The sequence below is a fragment of the Tinamus guttatus genome, unplaced genomic scaffold (genome assembly GCF_059628265.1).
Source record: "Tinamus guttatus ecotype Peru unplaced genomic scaffold, ASM5962826v1 Tinamus_guttatus_pri_ptg000067l, whole genome shotgun sequence".
Taxonomy (NCBI): domain Eukaryota; kingdom Metazoa; phylum Chordata; class Aves; order Tinamiformes; family Tinamidae; genus Tinamus; species Tinamus guttatus.
In genome coordinates this window covers 2,982,014-2,999,565 of record NW_028288601.1, presented here as the reverse complement: position 1 = coordinate 2,999,565, position 17,552 = coordinate 2,982,014, and the positions used below count along the sequence as shown (strand labels likewise).

Below are 17,552 nucleotides of genomic sequence, written 5' to 3'. Positions count from 1 at the left end.
TGTGGGGTAGGCCCCAGCTGCGTGTTTACTTCGACATTCTTTTTATTTAAGTAGACTGTTCTCACCAGAGTGTGATTACTCAGCAATAAACTTTATGGCCGGATTTAACTTTAGTCTTTGAATTTCCAGGACTTTAATGAAAGGGTGAAAGGAACTCTGCCTTTCCCTGGGTAGCATTACGGTCTGATCCTTGCCCATATGACTCCTATTTAGGCAAGTAAGTTCAGGGAGTGCAGATGCACTGGTTGCCTGCTAGGAAAGAGATTCAAAAATTAACATACATACATGTATGTGTACGTATATATATATATATATAAGATAATACATATATATGTGTGGGTATGGAAACCGGCTGTGAGTATCTTGCATCTGCTCAGGTTTGTAGTAAAGTGATTCAACACAAATATCTGGGCAGATTGCAATCTTTTCCCTCCTGTGTCATAAACACCACTTTGAAGGAAAAAAAAAACAACACTTTTTTTTAAAGCTCTGTTTTATTTTACTAGTGCTCTGCTGTCTGAATATTACAATTTACACTGTATGTGTTTCTTTCCCAGCAAAATAAGAGAAAGGTGCAAGAAAATAATTAAGATTGTCATGAACCTCTGTATGGTCTGCACTGAGTCCAAGAATACCATTGCACTTGGATCCTTTTTTTAATCTATTTCCCTTTAATGTTAAAGAACCAGTAATAACTAATGTTGGTGCACCACAAAGATTTAATAATATTATATTTTTTAAATAATAACAGTCATCCCCTGTGTAAGATATATAGATTACGGACACTTTTGTGTATTGCATCTTTCTATGAGCATGCAATAACACACATATGTATATATTACGAAAAAAAAAAAAAGGGAGGGGGCAGGAAAGATTTGAAAAGTGCATATCTAAATGCATACTTGAAAACTCTTTCCATAATAAACAGCTGGAGATTTTATAGTACACTAGCTGTCACACTTCCTTCAATAGGAATACCAGAATGTTACATATGATAGGCGTGTAGCATGTTCTATTGTATGCCATAAAATTTTATAGTATGAGGCAAAGGCATAAAAACACTTTAAAAGTTTTGGCTTCTTTTTATATAGGGGTTCTTTTCTGAAGCAATATCGGTTTTTTGTTACACAGAAAGATACTGTCTGCAAACAATTCACGATTGCTCAATATTCAACAACATTCTGTTGCTAGAATTATCCGAACTATGTGCAAACAAACATACTCATGTTCAACTCATCTTTTAGAAGTCTGTATAGCATCTCAGATCGTGATTTTATTCTGTGTAGAGTAAAAGGATTTGCTACTATTATTTTCACTTCTTTAAAAAAATATGTTTTCTAGAGTATATTCTATGTAATACTGTGTAAGAAATTCAAGAAACTCGGAAAGAACAAAATAAAGGTAGCTAGAAATATATGTATTTTAATATTTCTGGCCTTGCCCTGTCCTAAGCAGGACAGTTTATATCCCTTAAAACCAGCAATGCATTAAGGCTTTATAATCCACCTCGCAATTTAAAATTCAAACTACTTCAGAATGTTGAACGCTAAATATATGTGTATATATACATATTCCCAGATCCTAATCTTTTTTGTGAGTGAAAATGCCATGGAGAATAATCGCTTGGAATCGAGATTTAGCTCTTATCTCTGCGCATTATTTTCCTATTGTGTTTTGAGGATTAGTGCGTGCGAGTTTGTTTTACTTAAGGCATGGCAAGGGGCGTTCAGAGCCCTGAAATATAGTTTACCTAATCCTTTGAAAGAAATACTTGAGTGTAGTGTGTCATGTCTGAGCGTAAGGCCAATTAAAGATTAGGCAACTCTCCTAATGTGTGTAACTAGTGACTTTAAAAGTCATAACTTTTCCCAAACCAGAAGCATAACAATTCGAGCGAAAGTCATTCGTAAATTACAGCTCTGCAGCGTTGGCTAAGCCCTGCAAATGCCCTAATTGCAGAACATTATGGGGAAATTATTATTCTGCCATTTCCTTACATTTAATAAGTGTGTATCTGCGCAAGGGTGACAATAGAAGGGTTCGCAATCTGCTGCATGGGAAATTGAATGGAACACATCATGAGGGGCGGATCAGGAGGTTTCGATTTCAAACCCTGGATACTGGAGCAATGCCTTTTCCCTCCCCGCAAATACAGATTTAACACGTTAAATGCAGACACAAGGAAATCTCCTCACCAAGTTAAGATACCGTTTTGCACTTCTAGCTCTTCCTCTTTCCTACCTTTAAAAATGTTCCAAATTTATTGTTGGAGGTGCTACTCAGGACACAGAAATACAGCTCCCACAGCCGCCTGTTCATCTTGGAAAATATTATCCCTTTTAAATTAAAGCATCCTCACTAATGTCTCTCTGGAAGGCAAATACTCATGGACCATCACAGTCACATGTTCGTGCAGCCCCACGCACAAACAATATCAGACCTGACACAGACAGCGTGTAAGACTTGCAAGAATTTCGCCTCACAATGCACAGAAAGAATATTTCCTATATCCCCCTCAAAAAAAAAAGTCTTTTCAATAATAATATTTGCTATGAAGGTTATTGGGTAATTATTGCAATTTTGTGGAACAGTCCTTGCTTGAGGTGAAGTCTGTCTCTGGATAACAAATGGCAGCCCGTGCAGTTCACTGCCAGGTTAAGTAAATGCAGAAAAGATAAATCTGCACACCCTAGGAATCACCAGCAGAGCTCGCTTTAGACCAAGTTCACAGTCAACTCGTTTGCCTAGACAAGGCTTCGCAAACAATTAGAGATGTTTCTTTATGTTTAAATCAAGGCGAAAGGACTACGAGCCCAGCAGCAGAGAGCCCCGGCTTTCCCCCCGACGCTGGTCGCTCCATTCTTTCCAGCCTCACGCCCCAAACTTACCCAGCATTTCACCTGCAATTGTAACCATAAAGCGCCTTTGAGCAACAGCTTTCCCTCCAACGCTGGCGAAAGGGTGTGCAAACCGATTTAACAGCACATTAGCAAGATGAGAGATTAAAAAAAAAGCAATAATTAAAAATGCAAAAGTATCCGGTTTCTCACCCGCAAGAAGAAAGCAAAAATATATATATAACATAAAAAAAAATCTCAGAAAACTGGGGAATCGGAAGAACTATTGAAACAAACAGCACGAGTCGCTTACTCCTAAAAGAAGCTGCATAGCTTTTGTATATCTTTGTGGTTAAGGGCGTTACAACTGCAGGTCAAAAAGTTGAGGGTCAAAAGTTTACGTTTTGCACCACTCTTAGTCATTCGCCCAGACAGAGTTTGATGTCAATGTTATAGCCGAGATCTTGACTATCAGCACAAAAGATAAAATAGCTTTGAGTTACGTGTGTATCACAGTATGGACTCCAGGTGAACCCTACTGGCTGAATGACCTCAATTACTGAGGAAAGGATAGAAAATTCCTCTTTTCAAGAGTAATACACGTTGTATTTCATCTTGAATTATTGGCCACATTTGTCGCTGAATATCTGGGGTTAAGCGCGGCAGGTAAACACGCGTGTTACCTCCACGGCAGCCACTGGCGCTGCCTCCTCGAAGCATCAGGTAGCGATGTGTTTCACCCTTGTTTATTATATAATAACGCGCTTAAAGAGGTTTAATGTTAAGCCTTCTCACTTGGCAAAATGGCATGGAGATAAGATAGGAGCAAAACTATTAACGCGCGTATCGATCCTAGCTGCGTCTTTGTTTTTGCTCTTATTTCTGTAGCGACCACTAAACTGCGCTTAAACAAGACATGCTGCACATAATAGTGGCTGGTTGTATGCTTAGTCCGAAAGAGCTCATTGGAAATGCACAGTGATGGGGCCATATTGAGCTGCCGATGGAAAATGTTAGTGCCCTGCGATGCGGGCGGGTCCCCGAGACGGCTTTTCGGGGAAAATCAGGGTCTGGAAGGCAGCAAGAAAAAATACAAAAAGTTTAATGAGATCTCTGTGTGCAGGGAGTTATTTCGACGTTGCTGAGGTGTTTCTTTGTTGTTGTTGTTGTTTCCAAAGCCACCTCAGTGTTGAAGTGAGGTTAGGCGTGTCTGGAAGAAGAACTAGGTAACATTGGCAGGGGGTTCATTTTTAGGGGAGAGGACTGCATATCCCCTCCGTGAGATTTTACGAATCAGGGGTCCGTGGAAAAGGGAAAGAATATTCCAAAACATGCAGAAGCAGATGTGGAAGGTGTGGAGGAGGGGGCAGCGCGATGAGGCAGCCAGAGCAAGAGTCCACCTCGCCACCATCCATGCGTAGCTGCTTCCGACCCCAAAGGCAGGCGTCTAGAGCCCCCTCTATCCACTAAATACACGAATTATTTGCCAGAGGCACATCTGAATCAGGGTATTCTAGGGATATTTTTCAAGAATAAATATGCGAGTTGTTAGATTTCAGATTAGCCGATGTTAATATTGCACATTTTGCCTAAAGTACCTGCTGGAGCGTAGAAAGTGTACATAAGTATTTGCTTGGCATGTAGACACTGTTCACAAGATTCTGCTGCTGCTATCGTGTCCTGAGCCCCTGTATTACCCGTTTGGGGAGTCTTTTCTCAGTGGAGACAGTCTACAACCTCTCACATCCAGAGTATTTATTTGGAGTAGGAGCAAAGCCTGATAACAAGCTAAAAACCGTAGCCAAATATCTATTTTGTTAAAGAATAGTAGGCAGATTGTTTCCAAGAATAACAATGCGTCTTTGATTCATCCCGAACGAAAGCTGTTACTATAATCGGGCAGCTCAAGAATAGGCGCCTGAAATACATGTTTCCTTACCAAAACAATTACTCGCTCGAATTCCATACATCCAAGCCAGTTTAGAGTCATAATATCAACGAGAATATTTTCAAATAAGTTGAAGCTGCAACTTCAATAAAAGTTGATTCTTCTTAATTGTTGTTTAAAATATCCCTTGAAAGAATAAGGAGCAGAACAATTATTAATTTAAGATGAACTATTTCTTCCCTTTCACCCCTACATTCAGCGTCTTGCACTCTGGCATGGAAGGGCTGGTCAAAAGACCATTCATTCCAAACCCCAGCACAAATCCCAGTTTATATGCGTTTATTTAACCACGCTAGGACTGAGCGAGCAAATCCCGCCAAAATGCCCAGTTGTTAGCACCATTACCTATGCCAGCAAAGCTATGGTTTTTAAAAATGGGGAGAAGGTAAAATAAAATAATAAAATAAAATAAAATAAAATAAAATAAAATAAAATAAAATAAAATAAAATAAAATAAAATAAAAAGTGGGAGCCTTGCCCCATGGAAAACGTCCGCTTGCAAGGGGTGAAAGGCAGTAGTTGTCCCGAGGGCTCTCGGAGTGCCAGGAACAAAGGAGGGGATACAGTCGATACATTCCATAACGTTTACATTTTCCCGCGATTTTTTTTCTTAATTTTCCTTTAGAAGTAGTGACCTGGGCAAAGCACCCTGCTATCTAAAAGACACTGTTATAGACCTTTTAGAAAAACTAAGTCCAAGGCCGAGGTGAACTTCAGGTCACCGCGTCTAACAAATATGAAAATGTCGCCTGGTGAAGGGCACGCCTTGTTATTTAACAAAGACTGTCAATGTGTAAGATTAATAAGAAACAAAATGCACACGGTGTCACTTTTCGGTCACTTTGAAACTTGGGACAGCCTCGCATTCAGGAGGGGAAAGCTGGGGCTAAATATATTCAAAATGGTTCAAATCCAATTCAAACCGGGTACTAGTGCAATTCTTTCTCTTCCATCCACTCTGCGTGCAGGGTGCCCAGCACGGCGAAAAGTTGACTTGAATTATTATTACTATTAGGATTATTGTTATTATTTTTTTCTTTCGTGACTATTGCGTCGTAGCCGCACACGTGGAAGCTAGCAGATGTGCTTGCATGCTCCCAAGAAACAGGGGGATCCCCCTGTGCCACTCCTCGGGTATGTATGAGAACGGCTCTTCTTGCTGCATGGAAATTAACTCTCTCCTTCTCAACATCATTTGAGTGCACTCCCCATCTTCTCCTCGGCCCGATTCGGCCGCTAAACTCTCGGTCCTTTATTACCTGATGGAAGGCTTCTTCACCAGTGAAACTGAGCATCCAGTGTTTCTATATATTAAAAAGCGCTACTTTTCTTTTTTCCTTTTTTTTTTCCTTCTCCTTTCTTTTTCTCTCTTTAAGCACCTAGGATGATGCTATAAGTTTGTAAAGGGAAGTACCGGCGAAAAAAAAAAAAAAAAAGAGGTTCTGAGATTGTTTATTACAGCCATAAATCTTGCAGTAAAATGTCGAAATGGCCGTGTGCAAGATAACACTTGGTGGTCTTGGCTGGGTTCTTGTTTATGATAACAAAACCACAAAGACATGGAACAGGCCTTTTGGAGGTCCTGCCTCAGCACATCTTCGCGGACTAATAGAGCCACACGAAAAAAACAGACTTCAGCCCAGCAACTCAGGTCACCTTGTAGATTTACAGTCGTGTACAAAATTGCATCCTTTTCGGCTAACCGAGCGCCAGAGCCACACGGTAGAAAAAAGTGCAGTTAAACAAATATCCGTCGCGATCTAATCGCGATAAATAATGCGAAACAGAATCTGGTCAGCCCTCCGAATATAACACTGAGCATTCAAGTTGAGGGACCAGTTTTCGTTGTCTTTCGCTGTGGCTTGGAAGCGCGGTTGATCTGCTGCAATGCTCCAACCCCGGTGGCTCAGGACTTGCCTCCTTGTGCCGAGGACTATATTTACGATAATCCAGGGTAATTCATCTGGTGCTGCCCAGCAGGTATTTGTGTGAATGTGTCTCTCTGTGTGCATGCTGAACCTCTTTATGCCGGAAAAATGCTCTCTCCCCGTGGCGGTCTTCGGGAAGATTTTATTTTCACAGCATAGTAGGCTGGAGCTTTACGCTTTTACATCTTTTTTTTCATTCATTCTTTTTTGTTTTATTTTTTTCCTTTTTTTAATAAAACAATCTCCCCCTTCCTGTCAAATGTGTGTTGCTGAACAGCTGCGGCTGTCTCTGTCTGCGTGTGTGTAACCGCATTTCCTCTCCGTGCAGAGTAAATAGAGAAACTTATCTATTACACCAGTTAAAGAGCTCCATAGACGTTCTGTTGGAAATGAGTAAGTAAATGTGTTTTAACTCTCTTTACAAATTGGACATTCGATATGAGCAGGAAATGAGTGATTGTTTAGATAAGTACCCCAGTATACCCAAGTGTTGGAAATGTTCTAACATATTACAAGCCGTCTGCAATGTGCGTGTGTATGTGTATAAAATATAAATCGATACGATATGTGTCTAGTTAGGTAGAATATATATTCAGATAGAATTTTATTGCATGTATCCATTATCTATAAAACTACAAAAGACAATAATCTGAATTTAAACCAGGGTAACCCTTAATGTAATATCTTTAGGATGGGAAGATCTAAAACGTATCGTATTTACGTGTGATATATTGGATGTACTTTCCCATAGCAGAAGATGAGATTACCTACTCAGCAATTATATTCTCGAAGGGTGCGGTAAATATTTCTGTGTGTTTATATGCTTCTCCGAAAAAAAATAAATAAAAAGCGGGGGAGGGGAGTGGGGGAGAAATGTGGGGGGGAAAGCTGAAAAGTTCTTCTCTAACTTCCAATATACAAGAGCAGATGATGTTCAATAAGTATTGTTCTCCTCTTATAATAAGCATCTAATTAGTTCAAGCTTCAAATTGCAATTACCTAAGGTCAGGACGATTGTCTCTTTTCCTTCTGAGCTGCAAATATCGTTAAGAGTCTCAGTTTTAGTAATGCAGAAGTGCCAGAGTACCCTCTCCCTCCTGCGCCAGGCTTTGGGAGGTACTTCTCCGAAGGCGCTGGGGATTTCTCGAGGAATAAAAATAAACTTAAAATAGTAAAAAGGAGTAAATGAACTATAGCAAATCGGCGAAGTGGAAATCGTAGTTTGGAAAGCAGGGAGAGAGGTTCGCTCTTAGCCCTTCCGCTGCTAGGAAGTATTTGAAATGAACGTGTCCTCTTTCCCTGCCTCCCTTCCCTCTTGCCTCCCCGTTATTTCCAGGCTCGCTCTATCCCTCACACCCCGCCAGACACTTTAAAAGACTCTTCCTGGCCTTCCCGCGACGCCCGTACTAACTTTGGCATCTACTCCTCCGGTTATCCCGGCGTCGGAGGGGCAGAGGGCCAGGCAAGCGCCGGCTCCGCCGGTCTTACGCGCCTGCGGAACGCAGCGCAGCGAGGGCAGCGCCTACAGCTGCGCAGCGCAACCCCCTGCGCGGGGCATTTTGGAGACGGAGGTGCATAAAAGCGCGGTGCGGCGCCCCACGCAACATCGCCCGCCTCTGCCTCGCGCCGTCGGGCCGCTCCTTTCACTTAGCGCCCCATTTTCCGACGGGAAAAGTGTTTTGGGGAAATACTGTCAGTTTGGCGGAGGTGTGTTTTTTTTTGTTGTTGTTGTTTCTGCTGTTTTCTGCCGTGGCACCGCTTAACGTGGCTCCGTCTGCGCAGGCCGCGGGGGCCGCTGCGGAGCGGGCCGCCCGTTGGGGCGTCCCAAGGTGTCGGGTCCGCGGGCGCGGAGATGCCCCGCGCCCCTGCACGCCCTCCTTCCATTTCCTGATCCGGGGTCCGCGGCCCCGCGCGGTAATTGGCGCTGTTGGTCAGGTGGTGATGGTGTGTCGGGGTGTGTGTGTGTGGTTGTGTGTGTGTGTTGCGTGTGCGGGTGTTGTGCGCGCTCCAGGGGTGGGAAGAGAGGAAGGGAGGGCAGTGCGGCGGGGAGGGGGGAGCTGGAGGCCCAAACTTTGGCAGCGCGAACACTTGACAGCGGCGGGAGGGGGAGAAGGAGGGTGGGGAGGGAGCGGGAGCGGTGGAGGGGGGGGTGGAAGGGGAGGGGCCTCATCGAGCGCAGAAAAACGACAACGCGAGAAAAATTAGTATTTTTGCACTTCACAAATTAATGACCATGAGTTCGTTTTTGATAAACTCCAACTACATCGAGCCCAAATTCCCTCCGTGCGAGGAGTACACGCAGCACAGCGGCGGCTACCACCACCCGCAACCCGTGCACCCGCACGCGCCGCCGCCGCCGGGGCCGCCGGGGCCGCCGCCGGGGCCGCCGCACCTGCCCGCGCCGCCGCCGGGCCCGCCGCTGCCCTCGTACTTCCCGCGGGCGCGCCGCGAGCCGCGCTACGAGGCGCCCGCCGCGCCGCCGCCCGAGGCGCTCTACGCGCCGCCCGCCGCCTCCTACCCCCAGGCGCCCTACAGCTACAGCGGCAGCGCCGCGCCGGGCCCCGAGCAGCCGCCGCCGGGCTCGTCGCCGCCGCCCGCCAAGGGCCACCCCGCGCCCGGGCAGCCGCCGGTGCCGGCCCACGGGCTGCAGCGCCGCTGCGAAGCGGTGCCCGCCGCCGGCGCCGGCACCGGGCCTGGCTGCCCGATGCTACCCGACAAGAGCGTGCCCGGCCTCAAGGGCAAGGAGCCCGTGGTCTATCCCTGGATGAAGAAGATCCATGTGAGCACGGGTGAGTTGCCCTTGCCCGGGGGAGGGGGGGGAGGTTGGGATGCGCCCGCAGAGGAGGGGAGAGGGGAGGGTGCTCCCGGGCCCGGGACGGGTTGTTGCACTTTTTTTTTTTCCTTTCCCTTCCGCGTTCCTAATAATCATAAAAAGAAAAAAAAAAGTGAGAAACCTTTTGTATCCGGGGTCCTTTATCAAAAGATTTACGAGACGCCAAACTGTTAGGGCAGTAATTATAGCCCCCATAAATTTAATTGCCCTGCAGTGGCTCTGGGCCATGTGTCTTTGAAGCTTTTCTTCTAACCCAAATGCCCATCACCATTTTTTATTGCTCCTCGATTGTCCCCACTGTCGTGGGGGCTGCGAAACAATTTTTCTTGCCGTTATGTATCTTATTTGAACCTGGTGTCAAGTTATTATATAATGATTATGTTCAATCGCTTCCCCCCTCCCTTTCTTTCCCTCTGCGTGTGTGTGTGTGCACGTTCAGTCAATCCCAATTACAACGGAGGGGAGCCCAAGAGGTCTCGCACTGCCTACACCAGGCAGCAGGTCCTGGAGCTGGAGAAGGAGTTTCACTTTAATCGCTACCTGACCAGGAGGCGACGCATCGAGATCGCGCACACGCTCTGCCTCTCCGAGCGCCAGGTCAAGATCTGGTTCCAGAACAGGCGCATGAAATGGAAGAAAGACCATAAACTGCCTAACACCAAGATGCGCTCCTCGAACCAGTCCACACTGAGCCAGCAATCCAAAGCACAGACACAGGGCCACCCCCATCCTCTCGATGGGGCTACACCCAATGCAGCCGCGCTATAAATATTACTTTTTTAAAAATATATATGTACACATATATATATTTACCCATCAGTTGGGCTTTTCCAGCTGCCCGTGCTGGTGTCAGGCCATTTGGACCAAATAACTGTATAAAACAAACCACAGCAGAAGGAGAAAAGAAGAGACGTGCCCAAGACCGGGTACATGTTTAAACCAAAACCTGGACGATTGTCTACATTGTATATAGATAATGCCTCCATGCCCGTCATTTCTTTTCTATTTATGGAAAAAAAAAAAAAAAAACACTCTGTTGCCCTTCAGAGTGGCTGGATACTGTTGCGGACAAATCTTCTGTACCTAAGAAGGACCTTTTTTTTTTCTTTTTTCTTTTTTTTTTCCTTTTTTTTAGTGAACACTTAAAAATTAAAAGACGGTTAAAACAAAGCAAAGACCTCGTAAGACACTTGTGTAAGGCACTGGTGCGGGCAGCATTGCTCCCTCGCGGCGTGTCCGCGGATCCGCGTGGGTGCATGTGCGAAGGTGCACACGCACGTTTGCACACACACGAGCACGCGAAGAGAGAGAACTCGTTCACACGGCGGCTAAAACTTACCAAAAGTGTCCCCTTACACTGCCTAAGAGGAAACGTTTTATGTATCAAAGGTAACTTAACTGGGTTTAGGTGTAGCCCCGTAGTAGCTGTGATATATTAGTTTTTCTCCACATTCCCTATCGCATTTATTTAAAAAAATGCTATAAATGCTCTTGCTGTTCTCATATTTGGCACCGTCTAAATCGTTTGGGTCCATGTACAATTTGTGGATTTTTTGGTGTAATGTATACAGTGCCAAATGCTGGTAATAAAGATTATTCTGTACAAAAGAATTAAACGCTTGAAACACAAGTCCACTCAGTGCTGTTTCATACACCTTGTGCTTTGCTGGTGTTGGCGCCAGAGACGGAAAGGAATACGGTTGAACGTATTATTTTAACTTGGAGCATTCTTGTCGATAATGTAATGGTATTAAATCGACTGGGGAAAAAAAAAAAAAAAAAAAAAAAAAAAAAAGCTTGGTCCTTTAGTCCTAATTCCTTGGCTGAAAAGGAGCATGTAGGACAAGGAAAAGTCTTGTTTTATCGTATAGGTGAGTGATATTCTTTGTAGCCGTCTAGTCGTCTATATGGTGGAATTACTCTGTCTCTCCATCTCTGTGCATATGACTCTTTTCGACTGCGTTATAGTGAATCTGAGCTTCCACTGGGAGCCAGTAAGCAGCAGCAGAAGACACACATGCTCCCCACGATAACACTTTAAATCTTTAGCCAGCCGTGATTTATTCGTGCATTTTGGTCCGATTATGACTTTTTCAATTGGTTAGCGCTTTTGAAGGGAAAATACTTGGGCGGTAACTTAGTTTCTCTAGATGTCTTTTCTGTTTTTTTTTTTTTTTTTCTTTTTTTTTTTAAGGCAATTTCTAAATGTGTTGGGAGAGCCTCGGCAGTGATAAGGAACTGGGCAGAGCTCAAGCTGTTTATTTGGTTGAGGTTCTCGAGATGCTCCTGGCATCAGTGCTCCCAATGGAGGCTGCGCTTCACGCTGTTGAGCACGGCCCAAGTGGAAAGGCCGTGAGGAGCGTGGGCCAGAGCAGCCTGCAAGAATTTCACTTCACAGCAGCTTCTCGAGAGCAGTGCTGCTCTAGGTTGGAAAAGTTCTAGAAATGGTCTCAAGTGCTAGTAAATCTTCCATCAAAGGGCCAAGACACCTTTGCTCACTCAAATATCTCCGAGAATTATTATTATTATTTTCTCCTCATTTTTTTTCCCACGTGATTAATATAGCCAGGATAGGGTACCTTACCCCCCACCAGGACCTCCCCCCACAGTAAGAAATCACACCGCCCAACACTACTGCGAGCATCGCTGCCTGCCCAAGGAGTGCGCACCGCCTCCGTGAAAAATGTAACGTGTCACTGGCAGAGTATGTTCAGCATCAAAGATGTGGCGGGTGCAAATACACTTAGCAAACACTGCTGTCTCCAAAAGTGACCCCCAAGCAGGCCCGAGGAGCGTGCCCCACTCACAGATTGCTGTTTGCTAAGCCCTAAACTGCCAGCTGCCACCTTATAAAGGAAGCGAAATATACGGTTGTAAGTAACTGCTATCTGCAGTCGTGTAACTCTCGCTTTGTTTATTGCTGAGGAATCCCTTGCTTAAAGTCAAAATTAGCCCAAATTAGCGCAGCAGGGGGAAAAAAGGAGATTTGAACCATATTATCTGGCAATGCAGAATTTCTTTAGTGTGCAGCCTATGCGCATAAACCTGTTTCACTCCCATTGTAAAGAGAAATGAAATCACGCTGCAAATAGCAATTTTAGCGAGAATCATTAATCACCTCCTACAATAAATACTTCTTTGTAATTCAACAGCGGTTCTGAAAGGCATTCTCTTGGAAAAGTCTGTGAAGACGCAAAGGATTTTCCTGGAAAAAAAAAAAAAAAAAAGTGGTCATGTGTAAAGACACAGCATCTTGGCTGTCTGCTAAAAAAATGTACACACACTCGGTGGAGATTGAACCGCGGACTGCAAAATATCCCATGGCCGATTATCATCACTTAAGGTAATTTTTCCTTTATACTCCCTTCCCCCTCTATCCCTCCAGCAGTGGCTCCCGGGATGGGAGCCCTTCTGCTCCCAGTTCCATACCGCCCGGCTTACAATAACTTGGAAAATTACATCGTCCAGTTTAAATTCTCGCATTGTGCTCTCTTTGCTAAGGCAACCAGGAGTTCACCGAGAGGACAAATTTTCTATCCCATTAATTGTTTTTTTTAGAGGAGCAGACTGACCCTTCAAACCCTTGACCTTTAAAGACAGTATTCTTTTTAAGCTGGCACTTGGACCTAAAGGTCTCTTTCTTTCCTTGCCTCTCGCTCGCTCTCCCGGTGTCTCACACACGTATTTATCTGCTCCCGCCACAAAGGCGAGCGTGGCCGAAAATGCTGGAAGTGGAAGTTTGTCAATATTTCAAAGAAAGGCTAATTCCTCCTGGAGTCACACTAGCATCGCTAGCCCCGTCACCCAGCTCCCCTCCACCCCCCTCCGAAGAAAAATTGTCTTTTTCCAAGGTCTCCCTCTTCGTTTCTCCTACAATCTCTTGCTATACCTGGTGTTTTATTACAGGAGGAACTCAGCTGTGACAAGCGCCTTGTGGTATTTAATAACTAGAGACATTCCGCATTGGAGGGTTACCCAAGGCTGTGACTTTTTTTGGTCTTTTTTTTTTTTAAGGAAAAAAAAGTATTTCCGGGCTGCTGGGTGTTCCATGGACACTTAGTGTGCAAACGCGGAGGATCGGGTTGCTCTCGCACAGGCAGGGACCTGCTCAGGCTCGTCCTGAAACCCGGTGTCACCCCGCGGGCCTGCCCGGGGCTGGCAGCCCGGGCCACATCGCCCCCGGCCCGCCCGTCCCTCCCGCAGCCCCGCTGGAGCCAGCGCGGCGGGACGGGCTCTGCGCAGCCCTGCGCGCCTCCCGGGGAGGCGGCCGGCGCTGCGCGGGCCTGTGCGGGGAACACGGGGTGCTCCGCGGCCAATTGCGCCCCCGGCTCCGCAGGGCTAGCGCAAGGCAATCCTGACCCACACAAGGCACTCCTAACCCGCGCAAGGCAGCCCTGACCCGCGCAAATCAATCCTAACCCGCGCAAGGCAACCCTGACCCGCGCAATGCAATCCTGACCTACGCTTGGCAGGGCAGCCCCCGGGGCACCGTCCCCGATCCGACCTTATTTTCCCGTGCCATGAGTGTTAAAGTACCCCCCTGCTCCCGCCCCCGTGTTAACACACGCTGCTGAACGAAGGTCTGGATTCGAAGGGCTGTTTTTTTTTTTCGGGGGGAGCAGCGTTGCCCCATTTCGCTACGAATCCGGACAGATCCGCGGCTCCCCAGGAGTCGGGGAACTGTCAAAGGCAGCAAAGATGGGGGCACCCGGGCCCGAGGAGCACTGCGCTGGCAGCTAAAGGTGTTTGCGCCTGTTTTGCTGGAGATATTGAAATTTTAATCTTTATGGTCACGTGACTCATTAAATAATTAATGCAGATAGTCAGGAATGGATCTGTGGCCGTCAGTCCTCACTAGGAGTGATTCTCTCACAAGTGAAACTCAACTCCTTTTTACTGGAGTTTTTTTTTCTTCTTCTTCCTCTTCTTCTTTCCTTTTTTTTTTCTGTTTAAAAAACCCACCTGATTTATCTTGAAAGATTCTAAACTTCTTAAGCAAGCAGTAGGGTCTGTATTGGTAAGTAGGGAGTGCGTATTTCTAGCTTGATGACTTTAATTGTTTGTGCTTGCTTTGTCTGCTGAACATTTGCTTAACAAGTTTAATATTTAGAAATGTTAAATCTTTGTTTTAGCTACCTTGTGGTCACATTATGGCTTTTGGTGATTAAGTGTTACTGAAGGAAACACATTTGATAAAGTCCTAATTCACACTGTGGAAGGCTGGGTGCCACAGTGCAGGAGGACCTGCTTTGTTCAATTTTCCTGGCGCTAATAAATCACCGGCTCCTAACGTAGGGCCAAAAAAGCAATGGAAAGGCAGTGAGCATTGTAAAGGAAAAGTCATGGGCGAATTTCTCTATGACTCATTAGTCTGAACGATTTATGTACGAACTTAAAGTGCCGCAATGAATATTAGAGTTTGGGATAAAAACAAATTTAAAAGAAAAAGAAAAAGTCATAGCGTTTGTGAAGTGCTTTATTGCTACTTAGCAACTCTTTCAAGAAGAAGCATAGTTTAAAGGACCGTGGCAGTGTAAAATATTGTGGTGTGGCTTAATAGCTCCAAAATAAATAACAGAAAGTCGCTGTCTCCGTTTTCAGATACACACTCTATATTTAACACGAGTGGCGGGATCCAATCAAGACGTGCTTGATCAATGTTTATTGCCGCTTGTAACATGACTATTGATTAGGGATCGGGATGGGTAGGCTACGAGCCTGAGCCTAAAATGCCACGGGGTTCCCTCCGTGGCCGCTCGGGGCTGGTGGAGTGAAAGGTAGAGCTAAGAACAGCGCCAGGCAGCAGCGCTGGGGCTCCCACGATCGCAGACTGAACTTTCAATTTTCTTTTGTGTTTGCCAGTAGATTTTAGCAGTCAGCGCTCTAAAATTTATGAGACGGCAATAAACAGCTTAGTGGGCTATTATTGCATGCTTTTATGTAGACTGGAGTTCAGCACCAAATTTAAAATTATTAGAGTAATTATGGAACTACTAAATTACCAAAGCAAAGTCTCTGCTCTAAAAGTTCTCCCAAGGCAGACTTAATATTTCCAAGGTTCAGACGACATCCTTTCACGAGAACCGTGTTATTTAATTATTAGCGTTTACATTTACTGACAATTTTAAGATGCGTTAGATGGCTTTTATTAGCGCGAATGAATACGGGGGTACATCATTATATCTGACAAATTCATATGTAAACGTGATTCAGTAAGTGGCATCCGAATAATCTGACTATTATCTGAATTCATTGTCTAGTATTGCTTATTTGGGGGGGTGGGGAGAGTTTTTTTTCTTTTCTTGCAATTACTTTCTGTTTTGTTCCTTTTTTTTTTTTTTTAAGTTTGGAGCCCGATCCTGCTTGCATTGAATTCAATTATCCCCTCTCATTGCATTAGTGGTGCCGGGATCGGGCCCACACTAACTGTTTGAATGAGAGCCCGACCACAATGCGCCCTGCCTTTAAACTAGGACCCTTCCCGCTTTTTATTCAATAGCGATGAACGCCACGAGCTGTGTTTAATGTCTGTTCTTGATTAAATGATCCTAAACAAAGGTTTCCCAGAGGAAAATAAAGCAGACATTCATGTAACAAGAGTTTGGAATGACAATATTTCCAAACACTTGGAGACAGAAGGCATAGCTGTCTACGAAAAAAAAAAAAAAAAAAAAAAAAAAAAGCCCACGCGTTCACTCTGAGATATCAGTGCTCTTCCTTCCCCGTGGCGTCGGAGGGTGCCGCGTAGGGAACCGCGCTCAGCAGTCGCGGAGCCCGGCGCAGCCCGTGAGCGAGCAGATACCTCCCCCCGCACTCCTCCTTAAGGCGCTGTTTGTTGCTTGTTTACAGAGAGCCCGGGCACCGAAAACTGCCGCGCTGCGTGGCCCACGGGAGCCGGGGACGGTGCCATCCAACTTTTGGCCGTTTTCAGAGGTAAGAGGTCGGCGGACCGAGCCGTCTATCGCGAATACTTTTGTGCCGACGTCTCGAAGAGAGCCATTTGCCTAGTACCTGCGGGGAGGAAAAAAAAAAAAAAAGCCTGTCGGACCTGTCGGAATGACTTTGTTGTTGTTGTTGTGACAAATATTTAACCTAGCTGGATTTTTTTTCTGGATTGGCTCTATTCATCTTCTGTGGCTGGTGAATGCGCGTGTCCGGGCAGACAAAGAAGTATATGGGACCTGGGTAAGAGCGATCCTTTTAAAGGCATTGGGAACAGGAAGGATGCAAAGTCACTTGGAGAGCGAAAGCGGCTGAGGGTCTCTTTGTCCATTGCTCCTTCCCAAATCAAAGTCGAGTAAGGCGAGAGACAGGCAGCTGGAGCTATTTCAGTGCTGAGTGCTTTATCGGGGCCGGTTTGTTTGTCTCCTGCTTGAGGAGCGCCGCAGCACGTCCTGTTTAGCGGGTTTTGCGGCGGGAAAAAAAATGTCGCGTTGATGCGGTGATAGTAGGAAAGATGACTTTTTTTTTCCTTTCCTTTTTTTTGGGGGGTCCGAGAACATGCAAAAGAAGGGGTCCTAAACGAGTTGCAGGTTTTTGTCTCCTTTGGCCTCGTTAGCACCGGACGTAGCTTGGTGTTTAATGACGGGGAGCTGTAGGAGTCCGCGGTGCGATAGTTGCTCTGACAGCAGCAGTTTTGCGGAGCTCTCGGCTGCGAGCAGCCCTGGAGGAGGAAGGCTTGCCTAGAAGTGGCTTAAAACCCTGCTAGATTTACCTGCTCGTGTTTGAACGCTCATGTACAATTAGTATATTTTACTACCTTTTAAAAGCAGCCATCAATTATAGGACTACAAGGGCTCTTTGTGTTGACTTAATGGGCTGCTTAAATCTTAACTAGGAAAAAAAAAGCCATTGCAAATGTCTATTCACTCTTAGGATGGTGAATTAGAAGCGAATATATGATATGAAAGACTATCCAGACCTTCCTCTGGTGGCATGTATCTGCAACATTTCGTGCAGAGATATTTTGGATTCCTAAAATGACCCATCGCTCGCAGACTCAGCTC

General features: G+C 45.4%; 3 protein-coding genes across 3 annotated transcripts in view; all 3 read left to right on the top strand.

Annotated features, from left to right (window-relative positions):
* HOXA6 (homeobox A6) overlaps positions 1–12,811 on the top strand; it is a 25,575-nt gene extending 12,764 nt beyond the window's left edge. Inside the window, exon 3 of the transcript XR_015913084.1 lies at positions 12,699–12,811. The gene's annotated coding sequence lies outside the window, so the exon portion shown is untranslated. The remainder of the gene's footprint in view (positions 1–12,698) is intronic.
* Positions 8,892–10,546, top strand: HOXA4 (homeobox A4). The gene is made up of 2 exons (XM_088519721.1): positions 8,892–9,502; positions 9,986–10,546. Exons 1-2 carry the CDS (start codon positions 8,941–8,943, stop codon positions 10,312–10,314), a joined length of 891 nt encoding a protein of 296 aa, XP_088375847.1. The 5' UTR covers positions 8,892–8,940; the 3' UTR covers positions 10,315–10,546.
* The window catches only part of HOXA3 (homeobox A3), an 18,563-nt gene continuing 13,758 nt past the window's right edge, over positions 12,748–17,552 (top strand). The window contains exons 1-2 of the mRNA XM_088519716.1: positions 12,748–12,889; positions 16,396–16,479. The gene's annotated coding sequence lies outside the window, so the exon portion shown is untranslated. The remainder of the gene's footprint in view (positions 12,890–16,395; positions 16,480–17,552) is intronic.

Excerpts from the sequence above, each read along its gene's own strand:
- HOXA4 (XM_088519721.1), top strand. The coding sequence starts at position 8,941 with ATGACCATGAGTTCGTTTTTGATAAACTCCAACTACATCGAGCCCAAA. Across the intron at positions 9,503-9,985 it reads GAAGATCCATGTGAGCACGG|TCAATCCCAATTACAACGGA; the intron begins GTGAGTTGCCCT and ends GTGCACGTTCAG.